At 41.4% G+C, this 25,019-nt stretch overlaps 1 protein-coding gene across 1 annotated transcript in view; it reads right to left on the reverse strand.

Annotated features, from left to right (window-relative positions):
• Positions 1-25,019, reverse strand: part of CEP120 (centrosomal protein 120) — a 375,016-nt gene that overhangs the window by 341,465 nt on the left and 8,532 nt on the right. Inside the window, exon 2 of the mRNA XM_086961084.1 lies at positions 4,381-4,537. Coding sequence (XP_086817210.1) covers positions 4,381-4,537 — 157 coding nt within the window. The remainder of the gene's footprint in view (positions 1-4,380; positions 4,538-25,019) is intronic.

Below are 25,019 nucleotides of genomic sequence, written 5' to 3' on the forward strand. Positions count from 1 at the left end.
GTGGTTGAAAGGGAGCTCCTTTTGTTAACGTAGACCGTGCTCGTCTTGTGTTAAAAGTGTGAGGAACAATAGTTAGATTTGGGTAGGCGGGCCGGCGACTCAAGCCTCGCTTTCGCTTGTACTGATATTGAATTGGATGGATGCTACACCGGGTTCTGTCTGCCAATCATGTAACTGGCAATTCTAGTAGTTTTTCCCTATTACATTTCCAGGTGTTTTTATTGGCCGTGGCGGCTACGTCCCAAAAAGATGGGGGATGTTATTGGAGCTTTGCCGATGACGCATACTGGCAATGATTGGTTGATACCAGTACAAAACATATGAGCGGCGGAACACGGTGTACTTCCAAACCGGAACCGCACGACTATCGGATCGTTGTTCCGCCGGTGAATGGGAAATGCTACGAAAGATTGGGTGAGTAGCACTCATACCGGGTGTGTTCTAGGACTAAGCCGTAACGAGATGGGGGTTGTTTGCGTGAACGGAGGTGTGGCACATTATTTTGGCAGTGCCTTAGCATGTCTGGCTTTAATACACAACGGACGGCGGACATTGGAGATCCCGATATGAGTCTCTCCTTTTTCAATAGTTTTAACACGGTATGACGTACCTGCAAATTACTTATAGATTATCGCGCAGGCCAGTAGTGAGAAACAATCTCTTTATATAGGGTACAAACCATGAGAGACATAACGTTAAAGTCGACGTTGCATGGTATGCCGCATATCTATGCCGCATGTCTGGAGGATGTTTAATATAGACTTTTTAACGCTGTGACCGTTACATGTTGGAATGTGTGAAGTTGTCCTTGTTGTGGTTAGATACTGCAATTTGGCTTTGAAATAGTTGATTTATTGAGGGTTTCGCCTTCTGTTCTTTTAGAATGAACTTACGTTCGATTTGTCCGAACTGGGAGAATATGAGAAATTGATGGTTCGACAAAACCCTTCGCCAAGCATCGGATTATACTCCAATCATGACTGAATGTCAAGGTACTAAAAACTGTATACCTTTTATCGGTAAGGTTGGTTTTAGTTCATTGACGTATACACGGACATTTTGGACCATTTGCCAATGTTTTTATTAAAGTGCGATGCCGATGGCCCGCCATCAGTATATGTGTTGATCAGAGCTTGGTTTCTGTTTCAGAACCTCTTTTTGAACACTGAACACGAAATTATTTGATCGCGGGATTTTTCAACGAAGTATCGTACTTTTAGGTAATTGAGCACACTTTTTTATTGTCACACTAATGTCAAGAATAGAGTAGTTTGCACACGGGTGTGGTGTTTAACAAGATGTAATTGATATGCATCTTGTAGGTTCTCTTATGTGGATTGTTAGCTTTCTCTTCCCTGAGCTGGTGTGACCACGAATTTCTGACTTTACCTTATATTCATTCATGGGTCAACAGCATGAACTGTTGACTATAAGCGCTATCTGGAGCTTACGAAGTGAGTTCTCACTGTAGGTGCAGGTTTTTTTCTTTTTTTGTAATCACCGTTTGCAGCATACACTCTTTACAGAATTACATAAACCGGCAACAGTCTGCTTTTTAGTTCAACATCTGGAAAAAAATATTCTTATAGGTTGTGCCACCTAAAACATAAGGGTAGAGATTCTTATTTTTACAATATAAATGTCAAAGGGTCATGGCCAACTGTCATGCATGCAACAAATAATGATTGCAGTCTTCTAACATAACTTGCTTGGTATCAAGAGCCACTGATTCTGTGCAGGACTTGGAAAAGGTATAACTCATTAGGACATGAGGATACTTTACCTAGTATTTGGATACATACAAAGAATACTAGTTTTGGGATTGAAAGGGTCATGGCTTCTTTGTAATGGAAAGGAGTGAAAGGCAGAACACTGCTTAGAATAGCTGGATTGATAGAGAAAACGTACGTGCTATTTATCAGTTTCCTTCAAAACTTAAGTTGAAATTAGGGCTCCCGGTTTTCCATTTAAACGGATTTCTACATATAAATACAGACGGAAAACAAGTTTCCCTTTGTCTGTATTTATATTTAAAAACGGGAAAATACTAGCACATTGTGCTCCAGCAGCGAGTTTCCTCGCCACGCCCTCTTCCTGACTTGCAGAAAACCGTGAGTGTTCTTTCCTCTCCTTTCCGTCATTCGTTCCCCTGTGAAATGGATCCAAAAAAAAAATAAAAGAGTAAACACTTTTGCTGCATATGTCTATTTCTGAAATTTTTCTATTCCAATATGCAGCCTCAGGAGGAAAGAAAAAAGCTTCCGAAATACCAACAATAAATACATGACTAAATAAAACAAGACAGAGTAGTCACAAAGTGGCCAGATTGGTTTTATTCACACCCAAACACATTAGCGCCGCCTTACAGAGTTTGCCAGTGAAGCGCTACTTTTCTTTTTTATGTCCTTAGCTTTTCAAGCAATAACACTCATTGATTTCTGAATAATGAGTGTACAAGCTTCAAGTTGTATTCCCTATGAGTGTTTGCTTTTTCCAGAATGTGTTACTTTTTTTCAGGCCGCATATTACTCTTGTCTAGTGCATGATTTGAATTGAGTTGCTTCCAGGTGATTATAGCGGGGCACAATTGGGTTGAAGCTTAAGGCAGTATGAGTTTCCCTCAGTGGGGCAGTATGGTGTTCAGTGTGGGAGAGGATGTGGCACTTTGTGCAGATGACAGAAACTGTAAGGTCTTGAGACAAATGGCCTGAGATAGTACTTTTAAGCGCATTTGGGGCATTCTGCGAATGGTAAAGTTTTCAGATGAATGTATTGTATCGACAAATAACAACTGAGTGCATGTGTGCATTTTCAATTATAATAAATGTGAAAAAATACTACCTGCAGCACCGTCTTTTCCTAGTGGCAAAAATAAATGTGGACAAATACAGATAAAATTGCCTATAAATAAATATGGATAAATATAGACAGAAATGGCAAAAAAATAAATGCCATAAAACCGGGAGCTCTAGTTGAAATCCATTTAAATCCATTTAGTGAGATATAAAATATTTTAAAGTGGGTTTGAAGATCTCTTTTACTACAATATCTCAAGCTAGTGCTGCAAACAAGAGTTAGACTTGTTCCACATATGTTGCAACATTTTGGTGAAAATGTAAAAATAGCAGTTGGCATAAAAATATTTTGCTACTAAAAAATAAATGGGCACCAACTAAACAGCATGACGTTTGTTATGAAACTTACAGTGATAACAAAAGGGAACAAAATTGAGACTGAAATAATACGCATATGTAAAATGAAGTATATATTCTCCACCTTAAGCAAGGTTTGTCCACACATACAATCCTTTATTTAAATCGATAAAATGTATAGGTTGTAACACAAAAGCAGATTAACATACAATATATTATTATTGCAGAGCCATTAAGTCTGTACATACTTATGTAAAGATCCCAAATCATCAAGGAAACTGCAAATGTGTCCACTATAAGAGAAGTATGTTATCGAATATTTGTTCACTTCACTGTTTCCTATTTACATCTGACTGTTTGCAGACTACTTTCTGGTGGTTGTGGGTTTTAACTATGACAGGGGCTTATGATGAAGTTGGTATTTCTTGCCTTCTACAACACTTACAAATGTTCGCAGCCAGTGTTATGTGTCCATCCTAATGAAGTTGTCAGCATCACCTTGTCTAGTAAACACATTTGTTAACCAGCGTTTCCCGTTTCACACTCACAGTCAGCGTGTGGGAATCCAAGATCTGCTCCCACTGTGAGTGTATTCCCCACCCAAAGAGTTTACACACTTCTGACCTCAGTGTATTCTCAACCTCTGCATGTTTTACGATACACTTTCTGTGATTTTCATGCCACAACACATCACTGTCACCGATAACCAACAACAGCGTCAGTTCAACCACCAAAGCAACAAGCTGCAATGAAACACTGACAACCAACCAATCAACCTACACCTAGATCCAGCATAAACCTAGCCCCTGAGGATGTGGAATCTTCGTCCAAATTAAGTCACGACCTTATCCCAATGGATATGCCTTCCCAGTTGCAGAATCATAATGCCCTGTCAAACTTACTATTATGTGGGTGAATTGGTGGTGCTCTACTGTTTGTGCAATGCTCTCCTCGTGAACAAATCCCACTGTCTCAGTGTACTTATCCCTCTGTCCCACTATAAGTCCTGTACACATCCTGCTTTCCCCAACGTATATGTCCTCCCCTCCCCCTGTCCAGGAAAACTTTCCTCCGCATGCATGTGCCCTGGTGTTTCAGCAAATCTTGTGGAACAGGGTGCACTTATGCAAAGTCATGAAAATAGGCTAAATGCACACTTTCAAAAAGAAATGCAGTTTACACACTTGAAGTACCTAGAAATAAAATGAGCACTGATGTGCAACTCAACCTGTGCTGATGAAGTGCTTTCCTATCTAGTTCCCAAGCCAGTTCTGTAGCAAATTCTGGTTGTTCCGCATGGCCGACTGGATCTGTAGCAAGCTGCTCACCATCAAACCTGGCCTCGACCACCAGCATGTGCCTGGGTCGCTTTGGAAAATGGCGACCTGAAAAACAATACATACAAATTTAAAGTGGTGAAATAGATTCAAGATAGTGTTGGACCCCAAGTTTAACCCATAAATATGAATAAGTATGCCTTCTGGGAAGTATCTTAAGCACGTGTGTGTGTAATAAATCAGGACCTGGATTGAAGAAGTTTGGTGCATATTTAAAAGCTCATGACAGATGTCATTAAAGAATTTAATGTTAAAAGAGACCATTAACAATTGATGAATGTAAAATGAACAAACCTTTCGAAAGTACTGGGAAATCTTCTGTGGAACAGTACATTTTGCAACACTAACATACGTGCATTGAAGGAACTAAAAAGGTGCAAAAAACTGTCTTGACATCCCAAAGGAGCAGTGCATTCTGAATTAACAGCCTTCATTCTCTTTGTATGGCATTTCAAGCAACAGAGACCTTATGGAATATTTCTTCAGTGAGGTGCACCTTGAGTCCCTCAACACAGCAAGTTCGGGGACCTCGCCTGGAAACACACTTCCCACACAGGGAGACTGACTTAGATAACCAATGAGGTACTTATAGACTCTTTCATCCCAAGGTTTTACTGTAACTGATTTACCTTATGAAGGATATCTTTTTAGTTCTTTTTAGTTCTATAAGGATTGTCATAATACTTTAGTCCGTACATTTCCCCATGATATGAATTCCTTCCAGAGGAATAGCTAAATTGAGCTTAATTTACAGTCTCCAAAACATATCATTATTTATTTCTTTAAATACAATTCTAATACAAAAAAGAACAAGCATTTGCAATGCAATAGGTCTCGCATTTGTTGTAATTGGAGCTATTGGAGCTATTGGCATTGTAAATGGCAATGTTTTGATCTCTTACAGCGCCAAGACGCCCTCGGGGCATTCGTGCGCTCAAAAAATCCCACAATCAAATCAAATCAAACAAATGTTTTTTTTTGCAGCGGAATGATTATTTAACGAAAAAAGAGTGCACACTAGGCCATATTATAATTTTTTATTAGCAACTGTATAGTAAAGCTATGGCTATGTTAACATAGAGAGTGTGAATGGATGAATAAAAATACAAAAAAGGGAAATGCCTCTCTCCTTTCTGATTAGCTGCCAGAATCAGGTAGGCAATCTTTCTTCCTGGCAACTAGAGGCAGTAGCCCCATTTTGTGAGAAGCAGGAGACTTAAGAAGGTGTTTCAGGAAATCACTGCTCAAATTTTTCCCAGCTGTTGCACAGTCAAGAGAGTCAAGTCTGCCTGCACCATTGAGTGAAGCTGCAGCAGATGAGAAAGACGTGCAGGGCCTTAACAAAGCCAGCAAAAAAGACAAGCATTTGATGTGTGTATTGTTTACTCTTGAGGATGCAAAATAAAGCTGAGTCATGGGGCAGGAGACCACTACTCCCATCAGAACATGGACCATGCAAAGAAACCTAAAGTCTGAGTATGAGCAGGTTCACACCAGGAAGCAGAGGCAGGGAACATGTGCAGAGGTGCAGGAGGGCATAACATTGCCAATCGTGCCTGAAGAATACCAGTATTTATTTATTTATTGCTAATGCACAGTTAGTAAAAAGCATTGCAAGTATGCAGATATAAAATATTTCATAGAAAATATACATTATGTCATATAAAAGAGCTTGATGAAATTACAATAGAGAGCAGCTCATAAAGGAGTCGAAGTATTAAAATGTTTCATATAAACATTTCATATGGAGTTTCAGGGTCATCATAAAAAAAGCATTTGTAATGCAATAGGTCTCGCATGTACGCGAGTTTAAGCTATTGGCATTGTAATAAACAATGCCTTTTATTTATGTTTTAAACAAAAATAGGCATTGTCATTTACAATGCCAATAGCTTACACTCTCGTAAATGCAAGACCTAATGCATTGCAAATGCTTATTTATTTTAATCATCCTGGTGCCCGTATTAAAATGTTTCATATAAACATTTTTTTAAAATGTTTAATATTAAAATGTTTCATATAAACATTTCATATAGAGTTTCATATTAAAATGTTTCATATAAACATTTCATATAGAGTTTCAGGGTCATCATAAAAAAAGCATTTGTAATGCAATAGGTCTCGCATTTACGCGAGTTTAAGCTATTGGCATTGTAATAAACAATGCCTTTTATTTATGTTTTAAACAAAAATAGGCATTGTCATTTACAATGCCAATAGCTTACACTCTCATAAATGCAAGACCTAATGCATTGCAAATGCTTATTTATTTTAATCATCCTGGTGCCCGTATGTATTTTAGAGCAGAGAAACAATACTATTCATGCACAGCATTTAACATTCTTGTCACCTAAAAATGTTTGAGCTCATAGATTTTCCGTACTCCACAACACAGTAGCATACAAATGACCACACCGGAGCTCTGCAGTTTACATATTCTTCAGAGGGCAACCCTTAACTAACTCACTGTTATCATCAACTTTATTCACCTTACTCAAACGCACCCCAACGATTATGTCATTTCTACAGAGTCTTTCAGGGACCAGAAGGGTCCTACTACACAAGCTCAAAAGACACTACAGAAGCTACAAGGCCCCATGCTGGACATCCTGCATGCAGTGGTTGTGTTTTAGTGAACAGCACTTTGGACAGTGGAGTTTTTGTGCCCTTACTTACGTGTTAATATCAAAACTACAAATCTGGAAATGCAAATGGACGTTTGCTAACAAGGCAGGAGTACCTAGCTTGGGGCAGCTCGTTGGCAAGTACGTATTACAAAGTTGAAAAAGCGAATCACTTCTGGTCTGAAAGAGAGATATTTTTCAGTCTCTCTCAATGTCTAAGGCCGGATGGATAGGAGAGAGATAAAACGTATTTACGCAAATATGAATGATCTGCAGTGTTGAGGCGTCCTCCCTTACCTCTCTTCCCGGGGCCTGCGCAGTTTTAAGGCTGAAGGGGTGGTCGAGGTCGGCCACGCCAGCAGCTGACTGGAAGTAAACACTGTGGCTATCAAATCTCTCGTTCTCTCACAGGGACTGGCTGGAACGTCTCTTGGGCACGTCCTCGGTCCGGCTTTCACTTCACTTCACTTTACTCGCTTCCTGTTGCTGTGGGTTTCTCGGCTGCACCTGGTCTAGCAGCTCCAAAGGCTGAATAAAACTGATACGGGGGAACTGAAAGAAGACAAACAGCGCACGCCGCCACACGCGCTCGCAGTGCTTGTCGGCTGGCGAGTGCAGAGGTCCTGTAGCGAGGGAAGCTGACGTCACGCGCACACTCCCAGCGTTTGTCGGCGCGCGGCCAGCTCCTGTGCCGAGCTCAACGCGAGGGAGGCTGGCCGGCGTCACGCGCGCTAACAGCGCTTGTCGGCGCGTTGGACCTAACAACGAGATCTTCAATGCTCCCTCAGATCAAAGAAAGTCATTATCACAGCATGCCGACAGGCGCCCCACGCTGCTAACTAACAGCATCTCTCACCTTCCAGAGAGGAGCACTCTAATTCAATGAACACAGAAAAGCTGTTCATGTGAAGCACGTTCACAGACCAGAATCTGCTCATGGGAAGCGCGTTCACACAGTTTGCTACCTCGTACTTTTTGTTTGCTTTCGATACTTGCCCAAGTGCCACCATTGCCTATGTAACGTTTCTTCTTGTGTTTGAGCGTCCTCTATTTATTGCAGCATTATACCTCTACTTATACTTTGTACACTTTCGTAACCTGCACACCTCTTTTCCTCCTGTAATGCACCGTTTGCTACCACTTGTACTTTGTTCACTCACGATTGTTACTTTTGCCTCATGTAATGTAACATTTGATATTTGTTCACTTGTATTGTTCTCTTATATCAGTTCTGTTCCTTTTGTAAAGCGCTCTGACACCTTCGGGTAAATTCTGCGCTATATTAAAACGCATAAAGAAAGAAATAGAAAAAAAAATACAAGAATGCAATGGGCAGCTTGCTGCTTGAATGGGGAGGGGTGGGAGAGCCGTGCACGCATTGTGGGTGTGCACATTGCCGTGGTCTGCAGCTCGTGCCCAGTGGCGGCGCCTGCAGGCTTCACCGTCCGGAGGTTGGTGTGTGCTGCGCAGCTCGTGCGGCCCAGGGAGGGGACCGCCGGATCAGGGACACATGGCGTGCCGCGGTTTGCAGAGGACTCAGAGGTGGGACTACTACTGTGGTCGGGGGTGTTGTGGGGGATGCCGGGGTGTACTGAAGTGATGAGGGAGGAGCGCTTTGATGCGCGTTGATGGGCCGTCAACAGAGGCTTCCGTGTCGTACTGAGGAATTTAAGAGGCTCTGCTGTTGGGATGCGGCGGTGGGGGGCTCATCCTCAGCGCGGGAGTGGTGAAGAGTGCCACCATTGCCTATGTAACGTTTGTTCTTTTATTTGAGTCTTCTCCATTTATTGCAGTATTACACCTCTACTTGTAGTTTGTACGCTTTTGTAACCTGCACACATGTCGGAGTTCCCTCTTGTAATGCACCGTTAGCGTTCTCTTGTAGTTTGTTCGCTCACGATTGTGACTTTTGCCTCATGTAATGTAACTTTAGCTTTTGTCATTTGTTCACTTCTAATGTTCTCTTACATCAGTCCTGTTCCTTTTGTGAAGCGCTCTGACACCTTCAAAAAACGTAATAATGAAGTAATAAAGAAAATGAAATGGGGCGTGCTGGTGTGGGACGGGACGGTGGTGGGTGCAGAGATGGTCAGTGGCGCTGTCGGGCACCGGAGATAAATGTAGAGAGAAGCTTCTGCCACATGGCGCCGCCCGCGCACCCTTTGTGGCAGGCGTATCTCACGTGCGCGTCCACAAAGCAGAATCTGCAAGAATCTGCGCGTGCCCCAGTCGGTCTCCCTTGAGAGGCATCTCAACAACAATAGGCCTCGAGAGCGAGACCTAAAAAGGGTGCAGATGCATGGCATGAAACTAAAACTTTCTATGACATGTCTGAGATCCACTATATGAATAAGCAGACTAGACAGTAGAACTTTCCTATCAAATTACCCTATTCTTCATTTTCAAGTATATAGAAGTATAAACAATGTCTTAAAAAAAAAAATATATATAAAATCATGCTTTTATGCAATCAAAAATTACAGTTTAAATGTGAGACAAGTTTGAAGTATTAAAGAAAGAGTGTTAAAAAAATAATGATTTCGACTATCATAATGCTTCAAAGAAGGATTCTGTTAGAAATATATTAAATTTCAAGTCGATTTCAGTGATTCAGAAAACACTTTGTTACCTGAACATAAGCCTAGCAAGATGCCCAGTATGAGCTCTACTGTAGTAAAAATAAACCCATATTAAAAAGATAAACTCAGTATAGCTCACAAGTAAATCTGAAATAAACAATCCAAGCTAAAGGTCAAACAACAACAAAATGAAAGTCCAATAAGAATAGTCTGCAATGTGACAGCTCATGAATAACAATTTGAGGTTAAATTTAAGACTACTTCCGAGAACAAAGAAAACCGGATGCCTCTGATAACACTCAGAATGAAATAGTTATATTACATTCTCCAAATTTCTTTTTTTTACGAAGGATGAGAAAGATTTTAATTCATGGAACATTCACAGCACATGTTAACGCAATGCATTATATTACATATTTAAAGAAAAGTTAAATCAAGCAATAATCTTAATCATCTTTAATTGCAACTTCGCTATGAAGCATGAGGGACCCATCGACTAGGAAAAGAATACGTTTTTAATGTAACATTAAAAAAATAAGAAACGGATAGGAATCACTTCTGTGTTTGACCCATATGAGTCCTACGGATAAACTTCATTGCCTTCGGAGTATGAAGCAGGGGAACAAGCTGGTGTCCAACCAACACTTTCTCTGTGTTTCTTTGGACTCTTCATGCAACAAAAAGTAAGGATCTCCAGGTACAGCTCAATCGTAAGATATTAGAGGTCTACAGGCCCGAGGAGTTCATGATGTTGCAGGGATTCTACACATATACAGAACTATGTGCAAGAAATCAGGACCTCAGTAGATAGTGGTGTACCAACCTACACCTTCGTACCCAAAAATCCCAAAAACAGACTGGCAATAGTGTCTCATTCATTCTCCGATTAACAGCGAAGCTACCAATGATTAGACAACCCATAACACAACACTCCCGATTCTCTCAGGATGTTTATTTTAACAAACGTGCTCTTTGGTACAGTGTACTAGCAGCAAAATGCATAGAAACAATATTGTTAGCATTGTCACAAATCCATAGAATACAAACCGTGATATCATTTTATAAAGACAGTGGAAAAGGGCTACAGAGCCTAACCGCCCTCCCCGTGATAAGATCTAGTTTATTATAAAGAAGAAGACCTCTGGGCTTTGTCAGCAGGCCAAATACTTCAAAGCCCAGATGAAAGATTTACATCTCAGGACAAGCACAGCTCTTCTCTCTGGAAAGGTCTGTCTCCAAGAGCGTGAACAACATGCTTAGCTTGCAATATTAAAGCATACGATTTTCAGTAGTGCAGCTGTGTGTCATGTTATGTCTAGGTGCGAGAATCAGAATAACAAGGAGCACTGTTTATCAACCTTGTACGTCGTGTGCAGACTAAACCTCAGAGCACAGCAGAAAATGTGAAAAGCCGACAGTTCTCATGTAGAAAGGGCACAAACAAAGTCTTGCAAAATAAACGCATGTAGTGTTGTGCGGAAAAGCAGCCTAATGGCAGCGAAGCTCATGCTAACTTAGGAATGTCGACAATTAACCCACCATCCATACTACAATGATACAGCAGCCCTGCTAAGTCAGAAGCAACAGGACGTGTTGCAGCATACATTCAGCAGAGTAGTATTGCAGCCTACATTTAGCAGATACAGACCTGCCGTCATAATTTTTGAGTCAGACTCGTCTACACAAAGTAGCATCACCAATCATCTCTTCCTCAGGAGCAACAGTGAAAGGGACTTGCCTAGTGCCATGAAGGGAGGTTCTCCTAAGTAGGGTTTCTATGCACAGTGATGAGTTCCCATCTGTTGCCCCTCCTAACAGGGTAGCAGGGGTGTGGATTTCCTATTGACCGATGCCCACAACATATTTTGGGGGGTCAAGGACAACAAGTTTGCATGTCGAGTTAATCAACTAAACAATTTATTTCAGCCCGCTGGAGCAGAAATACTTTTACCAGTCAGTCACTAAGGCAAGGTTTGTACACAATGTATAAGTTGTTTCAAATTATGAATAAGGTTCATTATTGGCTAAATCAAAAGATGGGATACAGAAACAGTTTTTCACATATGTTGGCTCAGCTTCCCAGCCTCTAAGAAAACAAGCATTGAAAATGCAATAGGTCTCGCCTTTAAATAAGTTAAAGGCATTTGCTTTGCTAATGGTATTGTATAGCAAAGCAAAAGGCTTTAACTTAATGAAAGGCGAGACCTATTGCATTTTTAATGCTTGTTCCTTTCGTAGCTAACACAATCCAAGGGCGAGGTGACAGATTGTGTCTATATACTGGAGGTTATCTGCCACACTGATTAATCACTGTCTTTCCTGGCCCATCCTACACACCGTGCACATGGGGGGAAACATGGCGTGAAGGAGGGTGGGAAACCAGACTAGCCGATTAATTACATCAAAGGGCTTAGTGAAGATTGCCTGAAATATAGTTTTTGGGAGATTTTCCACCGCTGGCACTGGTCGCCAGAGAAACTATGTAGAGCTTAACTTTGTGATGATTCCCGACCCGACGTTGGAGAGGTGTGGAAAACAACAGTAGTATGGTGCAAATCTGTGGGGCTGCACGAGACTTGAAGAATACTTGCTTTAGGTACGGGACTATTTAAAACCTTTTGGTACAGGGCTGTTTAAAGCTGCCCTTCATAAGCTCAATTCTCTGCAAGAGCGCCGAAAGTTGCTGTCAAACAGAGCCCAGGTCAGACGCTCCCTTCCTCCAAGAACGTTCAGAGACCTTAATTAAAATGTGATAATGCACCTCAAAGAAGGGAGGCCAAACCGGCGAACACACACTGCCAGCAGGGACATTGGTCTAGTACACCCCACCATTCCTGGATCCTCTCTCCTTCAAAGCCCAATCATTCCTCTAGACAGAACCACGGACTTGCACATTCCCAGTAGAGGGCCAGAGCTGGCGCTCCTCGAGTGGAGGGTGGGGTGCAAGCTGGTAGAGGGGCCCACAGCCGATCATCTCAAAGTAATGGTCTAATGGAACTTCAAGGAGTGACCCTGGGCATCACCAATCAGTGGCCTAGGTCTAAAGCACCCTCAGGCAGCGACATACAGCTGGAGCATCCACATCCCGTGGTATGTGGCAAATCATGAAAATGCACCAATAAATACAGGATATCCTCCCGGATCTAGACTGTATTGTACCTTCAGCAGGGGACCAGGGAAGGATAACACTGCTAAAAGAAGCCAGGTTGAGAGAATACCAATTCGACGAGCTAGAGAAAGATAATTCATGTGCAAGAAGCAGGGGCAGAATAGTTGCCACGACCGACCCCCCTCATTCCCCAACAAGGAGCCATTGTCAGCAAGAAGGAGTGGCAAAAGTTACACCCCTCCAAACAAGGAGGCAGCCCATGGTAATTCACCTACAAGAAGGTAGGGTAGGATAAGCCTCCAGTAAGAAGAAAGGGCTTCAGTAGAATAACCCACCAGCAAGACGACAGGGCCGGAAACTCGGAGTCAGAGAGCATAATGTCTCATCGGGAGCCAGGCTGGACCATCCCTGGCAGGGTGACATGGCCTGGACATCTCACAGCAAAGACCCGGGGCAAGAGCATCACCAACCAAGGCCAAGATCAGCAGCTTTGTCTGGATGCTGCTGCAGCCTCCACTGGGTGCCCAGATCTGAAGCAAGCAGAACGCCAGAGCTCGAGGCACTTCTCCCAACCCAGGGGCATCAGGGTGAAGTACCCCAGCTATGGGCCCACGGCTGTGACAATGGGAGCTCAGGACACCTATGTCAAAACCCTGGGGCCGCCCCCGGCTTGGTATTCTAGATCTTTGCCTACAGCCTCCAGTGCAGCTCTACTTACCCCGCCGTACCCCAACACTTCCTGTCAAAGTAACATTCAGCAGCTGATCCGAGAGGTGGGGCCAGGGAAGTCAGAGGAGTGGCATTCGGCGCGTCTCTTGGGAGACATGCGCAGGAGATATCATTGAAACGGGACTTTCCACCTTTGGACACTGGGAGAGCGGCGGGCATCTTTAAACTGTCATTTGTAGTGAATGATAAGCGGATTAATGAAGATATCATGATTTTAAATATAAGATGTTATAATTATCGGATACCTTAATAAAGAATATATTTTAGTATCATAAGAAAGGTGAAGATTGTTGCAATATTTACATTTTAATATTTCAGTATTTCACTTAATTACAAACCTATTATAACTAGTACCACACAAAGGAATATTTGTATTATTTTGACAACGTTGTAAATTAGCAAAGTAGGTACAAGACCATGTGAATGTGACAGTTGTTTGTTTCAAGCCCAAGATGGAGCCCAAGATGGAGCCAGAAAGATATTTCTATAGCGATCATGTGACAACTTTTTCGACTGCCTGGGCGTGTTAAGACAGGATGAGCGTTCTCAGAGCACCCAACGAGAGAGCCAAACTGGCGCGTGCAAGGCATCGTGACAAAGCTTCTGATAAGAAACTTTGTCACGACAGGTGTAATGCAGGCGACCGAGTCCTTGGGGGCCCTCCAAAAAGGTGAAAAGGCGGCAACCAAAAACCCTCCTTTTCCGTGGGAAGCCAGCGTTTAACATAAACACTGACGCTACCCAATGAAAATGAGGGACGGGGCTTCGAGTCCCCTTCTTGAAACTGCCTTGATGACTATAGCTCTTGCAGACGCCAGGCGAGACCTAAAAACCTTCCATACGGCCAGTTCCTATGAATTAGGAGGAACTGTACTTACATTACTTTAAAATACAAGCACTGACTCTAGTGGATATGTTGCGAGATAGGAGACACCTGAGAAAGTCATACAAATAGCTATGAAGAGCGCAAGAAATAACTGGGAAGATCTACTGGAAAAAGCATTAAAAGAAAAAGACGATGATAGATCAATATGTGTGACTACATTCAATACATTCAATACAGCTTCTAACAACATTAAGAAAATAATCAATACAAACAGGAGAATCCTGAATACAGGACAACTCAATTTAGAAAAAAACATGTTCTCTCATAGAAGAGGCAGGGGTGTAAAAGACATTCTGGTGCACACAAGACCTGAAAAGACTCAACCAAAACAACCAACTATGACCAATTTGTGGGGCCACCGGAGTACTTCCCTTATGGCAACTACAGTAAATGTCCTCTCACAGAACAACCTAAGACATTGAACCTGAGGCTAGGAAAACATTGGACCGTACGTAAGCATGCCAATTGCAATTTGTCACATGTTATATATACGATAACCTGCCCATGAGAGCTTAGATACACTGAAATGACCAGGAGAAAAGTTAAAGCATGTATATGTGAGAATTACACTAATTTGCAATGCAGGAGGAGCATAACCCAAATGTCAAAATCATTACATTACAATGGGACACAGAGTGAACAACCTACATTGGGTTATTTTGTAAAAAGACTGGCAACTTGACTAAGAACATGGAACATACCATATGCCAAAAAGGAACAGCGATGGGTTTATACGTCAGCCATGGACAGGACTGGACTAAATGATGGTAAACCTTGGGACCATTTATATAACCGACACGTGACACTTAGAATTCGGGGAATAACATATTACACATTTACTCTGAAATATAAAATAACTATTTCTTTAGAACAGACTTCCAACAATGTGGATATAACTCACCCCTCCTTAAATTGAAATTAGACACTTGCATATACACTTTATTGTTTAGCAGTGCTAAACAACCAACCAATTAAGAGAAATACAGGAATAAAATTGAAACGACCCCCGACACAAGAATGGACCCTTTTGTATGCATGCCTTCCATCAGTATTATAAAGGGTAATCACCGACTACTGATGATGAGATACATGTACCAGTACTGAGCTTTGATAATGGCCCAAATGCTTTATATGAAAGCAAAAAAATATACCAGTCAGCTGTGACATATGACGTCATAACGTTGACGCGGTCAAGTGAAGCGGAAGCGCCCAGACACTTAAAAAGGCACGAGTCTCCCGCAACATGCTTTCCATTCAGGGGGTGGTGAAAATAACTAGGTGAACTGGGGAGCATTCCTTTGACAAAGTGCGTAATAACAAACTTGTATTGATTGCCGCTACCGCATTTCCTCCTTTTGGGCCTATTATGTACTCATGGGATTAAGTGATCTCTGATTAGCTTACAGAGTGCGACTACAAGGCGGGCCTCACCCCCCAAACTCCTATCTCCCCCCTAGAAAAAGATCGCATAGGCACACTATGTTTAATTAAATTACTGGGAAAATGTAATTTTTATTGGGCTGCTCCACTCAAACGACTACAAATGTCAATAATGAACTTCATAGTTATGCACCAATATTTTCACAAATACTTTACAGGCAAATGAAAAGTGTGAATGATTGAAAAGACAATGAGGGGTGCAGGTTGGGAGCACACTATGTCCTCTGGATCTGCATGATTCCCTAACACTGGATTGGTTGTGCAAATTGTGACTGTGACAAAAATCACAATTAGAAACAAAAATCTATTAATCCTGTAAAGAAAATATGAGAATGTTTATGTCACTCAAATAATTCTTTCTTCCTTTTTTCTACCTACAGAACACGAAGAAGACCTCCCAGATTGGATTGTATGAACGTTTGGAGGGATTGTGACTTAGCAAAATTTGCTTTTAAGAACAAGTGATTACATAAGGTTTCTGGGGAATTTGAGTATCTGATCTGGTCCTGAGGAAAGCCACATGACCATGAGCTGGCAAGAAAGGCGGCTAAATCATGTAGACCCTAGTATATGCTTAAGTAATAGTACCTCTAAGGCATCACCTTTTGTTTTTAATCTTGCCATACAGACCCACATTAAAATGTAAACCTGTGGCATCATGTAGACATTTTATTTCTCAAGATTCCACCCAATATATATAGTGCTCCCTCAAGGGTCAAGATCATAAGCATGTACCAATACTGTTTGCATCAGGGAGCGCTCTGCATTGATCAGTGGGTGACAGTTCTTTTACACAAAAGAAAAAAATTATCCCTACTAGGAGGATTTATGAAGCTCCTAGTGTGATAATCAATGGGTTGGCTCTCTCTTTAATTATTATATGGTTCATTATTGCACAACCTTTAATATGGTGCGCGCTGAGGGGAACAGCAGTGAGCTTGTTTCACTTACATAGATTCAAGTAAAAAAACACAGGAACATGTTTGCAATATTTAACAATTTGAGGCTACTTATAACGTTTCTAGCATATATGCAAATGCTTGAATAAGCATGAAAGTAATATTGTTGATTATCTCATAATAAAGAGTAGAAAGAAATATTGCCATAAAGCAACATCATTCATAAAAATCTTAACATTGGTTGGACGCATTTCAATATGTTTAGAATTAAATAAATACATTTTAAAAAAAGATTAATAATGAAGGGTCTGTGCAAAACCATTATGGGAAACATGTAAATAAATTAGGACCAGGGTCTTTAAGACAGCTTTATTATCCTCTAAGACGACTCAAAGTTTTTCGACCCAAAACAACTAATAAGCATAGGCAAAAACTACAAATCATTGTCAACGTATGATGAAATTATTTTCCCCACAGTCCATCAAGCCCATGTATCTTGATGCTCATACAGCATCTATACGCACTCATCATAAGGTATAGTACTAGGAGTTCCTGGATTAAATACAGAATTGCATTCCTGAGTCTCCCCTTTGAAGTGTAAAACAGCTATACATGGTGAAACAGCAGTGCAGGCCAAAAACCTGTGCTGATGAAAACCAGGTAAAGAGTTAACCTGAGGACAGAATGCATGACCTGTAAGGTCATAGTTAAAGGAAATCTCTTGTTTGACAACTGAATTTATGGCCTTAGCACACAGGTACACCAGCACGTATTCTATGTTTTCAATAGATTGAAACAGGATTAGACAATGGGAGCAGGAGATGAATTAGCCAAGAACACACAGAATCTGAGAAGAGGTCTTAGAAACACAATGATACAACACACACACAAATAAATATACATTCAACCCAAATATACATGCATTCTAAAGTAGAAGAATACTTAGTATGTTAAGCATTGTTAGAACTGCAAGAAAGGATGTGTGGAGAATTAGGTTAAAGTCTAGGGTCACAGGTTTCCTCATGTTTTTCCATAACTAATGTATACCAATGTGTAACTGTCTAATAATTCATTGTTTGAACTTTTGTAACGAGCATTGTTTAACTATGTATAAGGATAGCCCCCTATCAAGCAGCAAATTGAGACATGCTGTTTACATGTGTAAAGACAGTCGCTCTCCCTGCTGCGACAGTAAAGAGCTGTTTTTAAATTGCCTACAAGAGTCTGCCTTTTCTTAATTTTCAAGTTGCCATGCAACAGTTGGCGAGCCAGCCTAGGGGCCACTTTTGCCCTCAACTGACAGCTACCATCAGAGCATCGTGTGCCTCTGCTGCATAGATCATTGCGCATCTTTGATGAGGTGAGCAAACACCGTGTTCTCTAAACTTTTGCCTATTCACGGAGGATGGGTAGGATCCGGGGATTGCCGTCTTTAAGGTGAGGACAATATGGACTTCGTTCCATGTTTCTGTATTTACTGTTTGACATGTCTCCTTTGGCAATGGTAAATACAGATGTAGATATAAGGATATAAGAGATAAGGGTATCACGTGCAAGATTGTGTACATGTGCTGCGTACATGTGCGGCACAATATTAATTTGAAGGCGCTACATGGTCCTAACGTGTTTATCTCAATATAAAGTTGAAGTGATCAATGTGAGTGATTTGAAGCTGGCTTCCCAATATTTGTTTCAATATTTGACAGAGGGACAGCTGAAAGGCTGATGTCACTAAACTTTACCTTCAGGTACGATCTGAACACTCCAATTGCCACCTGGACCTAATGTCCAGAAGCCATCCATGGTCTATGAGACGCATGGTTTGAGGGTTTTCTTCTTTAAGTGTGGAGGGAAAAAGCCAATGGTTGCTGACTGCATTTACCATGAAGAGTAGAACAATGTTGATTCCCATTTAGAAGTGGCTGACGTGTTTTTAAAATTGTGATAACGAATGCATGCGGATGAATATAAATGTGGCCAGAATGATGCTGTAGTTGCATAATGTTATTGTGATGCATAATGTTTAATATATGATTGTGTTGTGCGCATTGGCATATTTTCTTGCTTAGAAGGACTAGTGTGACATTTTTAAAGAAAAAGCAATATTGAACAGACAGATAAAAAGTTAAAGTGTAAGAGTTGATAGAAATTTGAGAAATTATAGAGACTGTCTAAGCTCATATGCAATCGACTGTTGCAAATGATCAATATTTTCGAATTTTTTTCTGATTAGTGTGATTTAAAGTCACTCAGAAATATGCATATCTCTGGCCAATGTAAGGGGCATTTTAATGATAAAGTAAATTTACTTGTGTGACGACGGGACAGTAAAGAGCTTAAAATTGCCAGAAGGAGTCTGTCTTTTCTTTATTTTCAAGTTAACCTGCAACGACATACTATAGCTGTGCTGCACTGTCAGAGGGCTACTGCATAGTCAACACTTCATTGAGAGGCCTGGACAGCCCATTCATCGAAGTTTACTTCCTTGTATTTCACATAGTGCCAAACCACGGCCAATAACTCGTCTTTTCCTATTATAGCTCTTGGTGTACCTCCTCTTCATTCCACTCATGTCTTATTACTACAATGGTCCAATAGAGCAGTAGATTCTCAGTCAGGAGACTCACACCTGTTTCTCTATGTTTCAGAGGAAATGGCACAGTTAATGTGGTGCGCAATGCCAACTGTAGTGCGACAATAGATAATGCCAACATGCGGGGGGAGAGGGTACCACCAGCCTCATGGACTATTATTGACAGTGTGGAGAACTACTGTATGCCCAGTTCGCACTGAACTGGGGGGGGGTCTCTGCACATTAGTCACCTTGCATGCCCGACATGGTAATTTCTGCACAGCATGGTTATGTTATGCACCCTATGTTTAAAGCGCGCTTACAACGTAATGTCTCTTTGCACTGAAGCAGTAAGGGAATATCCTGAACGAGAAATTATGGGATATGTGTTCAGATTGAAGACAATCAAGAGCATATAAATAAATAGACAAGTCTTAAGTTACTTCCTGAGGGGTAATGCCCGGAAACCGGTCCCAAGATGCTTGTTTCCGGTCCAAGGAGGACCTGGCTTGGCAGTTCGGGCTGGACTGTTCCCATGAGGCACTGGGTCAAGGCTGAATTGCATATGGCTGGGTCTAAACTAGGGTGGTGTGGTGAGCAAAAGAACAATTGATTGAACCCAGATCTATTGACTGGGGGTGCATGTTTGATTTGCTCTGCATTCTGTCCATCATCTGTGTGTCTTTTGCTATGATAATGGCACAGCATCTTGAAGATGATCCATTTACGAATAGGCAACCAATGCAGGTGAGTTTGAAGTGGAACCAGGCAGCTCTAGTAGGGAGGTTAGCAATGAGCCTTGCTGCAGTGTTTTGGATGATTTGCATCCGTGACAATAAGGAATCACTATTGGCAACATAAAGTACATTGCCATAGTCCAGGCAACTGGTGATGAGGGCTTGTACAAGGGTCTTCCTGCAGTGCAAGGGTAATATTCTAAAAATATTGCTCAGGTGTCGCAGAATATCAAAGCAGAATCCGTACACTGCATTGATTTGATACTTTATGTGAAGGGTATCATCCAAGAGAATGCCCAAATTTCACTCCACACTATAGGGTGGCGGAGGCGTGCCCAACTCACTAGGCACCAATCATCTGACCAGATCTTCCTGGGCTTTCCAAACAGGGTGATTTCTGTTTTGGCCTCGTTAAGTTGCAGGCAATTCTCATTCATCCAGCTGGCCACTGATTTCAGGCACTCACGCAATCAGTTTCTAGCTGAATCATAGTGGTTTGTGCTCAAAATCACCAATTGAGTATCATCGGCATATGACGGTCTCTTAAAGCCCAGATCAATGACTATTTAGACAACTGCAAATAATAAACAAGGTGTGGGGGGCAAAGGTAAGAACTCTGTGTTATCCCTCACTCTGTACAAGTGAACTTACAGCTGAAAGTTGCCAAATAGATGGTTTGAGTCTTATCAATCAAGTAATCAGTGAACCATGCCAGTGCTCCTCAATGAATAACTGTTGCCTGCAATCTTTCGATTAAGACCGATTAAGAGCCCACATCAAATGCTGCTGACAGGACTAAGAGGATGAGGGCAGTAGAGCCACCAAGCATCCAGGATAGACATGATCATGTCAGTAACTGACAGCAAGGCAGTCTCTGTACTACGTTCTGCCTTACAAGACTGCAAAGGAAAAAGGATGCCGTTATCCTCCACATATCAGAATAGTGGTTTGTTAATAATTCTCTCCAGATACTTAGCTGGGAAAGGCAGAAAATAGATGGGCAGATATTTGCTGAATTGTCAGGTGATCTAAAGGCTTTTTAAGTAAAAGAAGGGGAAGCACTTAAGTGTGTTTCCACAATTTCGGGAATCTTACAGTCTGCCAAGAAAGGTTGAAATCTCTGCTAAGAACAAAACAGCAAGGTGGAGGAAGCAATCACATGCCAAGGGCATTCATAGTCAGTCAGTAATTCTTTATTCAATCCACTAAATAAGATCATGAAAGCCCAGATAAAAATGACATAATTTATTTATTTATTTATTTATTTATAGTGTTTTGTATAGCGCGGACAAGACCCGTGGGTATCAGAGCGCTTAACAGAAAGGAATTGCATACAAAGGTAATAAAAGCAGTAATAGCAACAAGAGCATAGTGAGGTAGAAAGGCAATATACTGTATGGACGCGATTAATATATATAATCATAAGGATTGTGCAATTGTCATTAAATGGAGAGCAGGCTTGGCTTGTGTCATATTACCAAACCATGTTCGTTGAGGTAGGGTTATAAGGTGATTCAGTGCATATCAAGGATAATAAGTATAAATAAATCAAGTGAGGTAGAAGTTATATATAGTGGTTGAGACAAATAGTTAAAGTTCCACATATATTGGTAAATAAATCAAGTGAGATAGAAGTTAAATAGTATGACTGTGAGATATAGTTCAAATTCAAATTCACACATGTATACGAGGTAGCAGTGAAGTGTCAAGCCTCGGCTTGCACACGGTATCAGTTCATTGTTCGATGATGATCTTTCCCAATTTTCCATGGAGAGGGCAGCACTCCGTTAGCGTCTTTGATCATCCCGGTGATCCTTAAGTTACTCTAAGTAGGGTATTTACTCATCAAGTGGCTCTTCAATTCTCGTTTGAATGTTATCGTATTTTGAATCTTCCTGATGTTTGGAGGGAGTGAGTTCCAGATTCTGGGGGCAGCTCCGGAGAATGCTCTGTTGTAGGTCTTTTTCCTGTGGAAAAATGCTGGTCGTAATAGCAAATCCTTTGCGCTTCTCGTAATTCTGTTACCTCCTGAGATCTGAAGTTTCTTGGCTAGATATCTCGGTGTGTTGTAGTGAACCGCTTTGTGCGTGATACAGGCCATCTTCATTTGAATTCTGGCTTCATAAGGTAGCCAGTGTAGTGCTTTCAGGTGAGGAGAAATGTGATCGAATTTCTTTGTTCCCGTAATGAGTCTCGCCGCTGCGTTGAGGCAGGCTTTTAGCGGTGCTGTGGATGTTTTTGGCAGGCCCGCCAATGTGGTGCAGCCATATTCGATCCTCGAGATGACTAGTGATTGTATAGCCAGTTTTAGATCTGTCTCAGTGATAAAGGGTTTCAGTTTTCTTAAATAGTTCAGGTGGAAGCGGGCGCTCTTGGCCATTGCGTTAATATGATTTTTCATGTCGAGGTTCTTATCTAGTGTAATTCCTAGTGATTTGGCTGAGTTAACTAGGGTCGGGGTGCATTCTAGCGCAGTCACCAGTAAACCAACATTTAAATCACAAGTCATCTACATAAAATCCATATCTAATGTTTCATATCACATGTTGTTAAGATTGCTTTTATAAAATCTTGCAAAAGGGGATACTCTAAAAGAGAGACCAGAGTGTATTGTACAGGTTTAAACACATAACATATATTTAAATTTTCATGTTTATCTTTTATAAGTCATAAAAACAAAAAACAGTAAATAGGTAAAAAGTTGAAGGTCATTGCTTTCTACAATCCCATTGCTTCCTCTTTTTTATGCAGGTCCATAGAAACGTTGCCACAGAAGAGCAGACTAAAGGGTAAGGCAAAGATCTTAAAAAGTGGAGTGAAACCTAACATTGTTCTAAATTGTAAAGTTTTAAAATCGGGACAATGTAGTCAACCCTTTCTTATAGAGCCCACAGAAGAAAATTAGATGCAAATCAGATTGTAAAGAAAGATTGTCACAAGGACAGGAGCTCATATTGGAGTGCCTAAACATTCTTTTCGAATGGCCTAGCATCAAAGACATCAAATTCATGTGAAATCTCAATAATATAAATTTAGGATGTGCTCTACTGACGTGGATTCGAAGCAAAGATGTTAACAAAATGAGCCATCCAAGCTTCTTCACCTACATTGTTGTCCAGTGTGGGGTCCTTTAGATTTTTAAAGCAGGGGGCATTGATTATCTTCCAGAACTCTCGGCTATTACCCATGGTTGCTGCTGTTTCAAGTTCCGTCCAGACCTCCTCCTTGATAACCCTTTCTCTATTCCTTCTAGCTAGATTATAATCGATGCGTAGTGATCTTATTTGATCTGAGTTTCTGGGTTGGGCTTTCAGGGCTGCAATTTGCGCTTTTCTTGATTTTGTGCAAGGGGAGTCGAACCAGTACTTCCTTGGTACAGTATCTGGTTTAAAACATGTGTAAGCCATTTTTATTTTCTCTAGGAGATCTCTAAAGGAGGACACCACGGCTAGCGGCGGAAAGTCGAATTCCAGACATGTGAGGATAATGTCCTGGTTAAACGAAACAATTTCAGGGACTAGTTTAAATCTTATCAATTTGGGCCCACTTGAGTTGGAAGTTTTTTTTTGCCAGGGTTGTGATTCCTGTTTTCAGGTACTTAGTCACATCCCTTTTGGCCACACTTAGCTGTAAAGATAGGATGGCATGATCAATAGAGATCGTGAATCGATTTTCTACCAAAGTGACTTTGTTAATAAGGGGGTTAGTGACTAGAATGAAATCAATCATTGATTTATAGCCATTTCGCCGAAAGGTTTGCCCAGGGTGGCCTATAGATGGATTCAATGTATTTGCTATTTCCATGTTACTAGAAAATAGAATCCTATTAAGGCTATTTCCATATTTGTTGTGGGTGAAAAGGTATGTTGGATTTCTCCCCACACATTCTAAGCCACAAACACGCTGCCACTAGATGCATATTTCCCCAAAACGCATTGTTATAGAAATGTATTAAAAGCCAGGTACCTTCATTTGCCACCACTTGTGTTAACAGATGAAAATGTGGGCTTGTGTGTTCAAGTTTTTTGACTGTTACTGACAAGGTGTTTGGTATTAGTGTTAAAAGACCCCCTTAGCCCTACCTGCTACTGATGGAGAGCCAGTGTCTGATAAGAGCGGTATCCATTTATGAAAATGGGATCCGTTGACCACGTCTCCTGTAAGCATGAGATATCATGGTTTTGCCAAAGTTTTAGCCAATGTTCATCACCTAGTTTTTGGTTAATTGCCGCCACATTCCAAGATGCTAATTTAAGAGTGTTATTATTTGCCCCCATATGTGTATTATCTCTCTCTGGACTGACATGGATGACAGGGATATCCCGTACACTCACACCCCTCTTGATGTTTGGTTACTACTGGGAGTAGTCAGTCACATGCTTCCAGGTCAATGAGGGGAGGTGAATCTGTTCTCTAACCTCATGCCCGTAGCACCAGGGATTCCAGGGTGTCCTGTCAGATTTAGCCATGAATGGGGGTCCCTCAATTTACCTTTACTTTCTGTTGCACACTGTTCTACACAAGTATTTCAGGGGTAAGGCTGTAATCTGGGTGCCCTTGGGTGGAACTTTGTATAGCTACGCTAAGAAAGATCCAACTATATGTTCGTTGTTGAAATTTATAACCAAGCAATCACTCGGTATTACTTTCCTCGAAGTCCCCTGGCACCCTATCCTTCTGGCCATAAAAATATGAATAGACAAAAAAAGACTGCCCCTTTCCCCCACAGAAATGAGGTGACGTGTCAGCCAGGGAAGAGCTTAGTCTATGAATTGGTCAGTCATTTCTTGTTGATCCTCCCTCAAAAGCTGTACATTTGCCAACACCAATACAAGTCGGGATGCTGCCGGAGGGAGGTGCAAGGTCCAGTACACAGTAACAATGGCTCCTGGGTTGAGTCTTTCCCACCGCAGTAATTCCTCCCTCCTCCCTCCTCCTCCTCCTCCTCCTCCTCC

Source organism: Lissotriton vulgaris, chromosome 3_1 (assembly GCF_964263255.1).
Source record: "Lissotriton vulgaris chromosome 3_1, aLisVul1.2, whole genome shotgun sequence".
NCBI classification, from domain to species: domain Eukaryota; kingdom Metazoa; phylum Chordata; class Amphibia; order Caudata; family Salamandridae; genus Lissotriton; species Lissotriton vulgaris.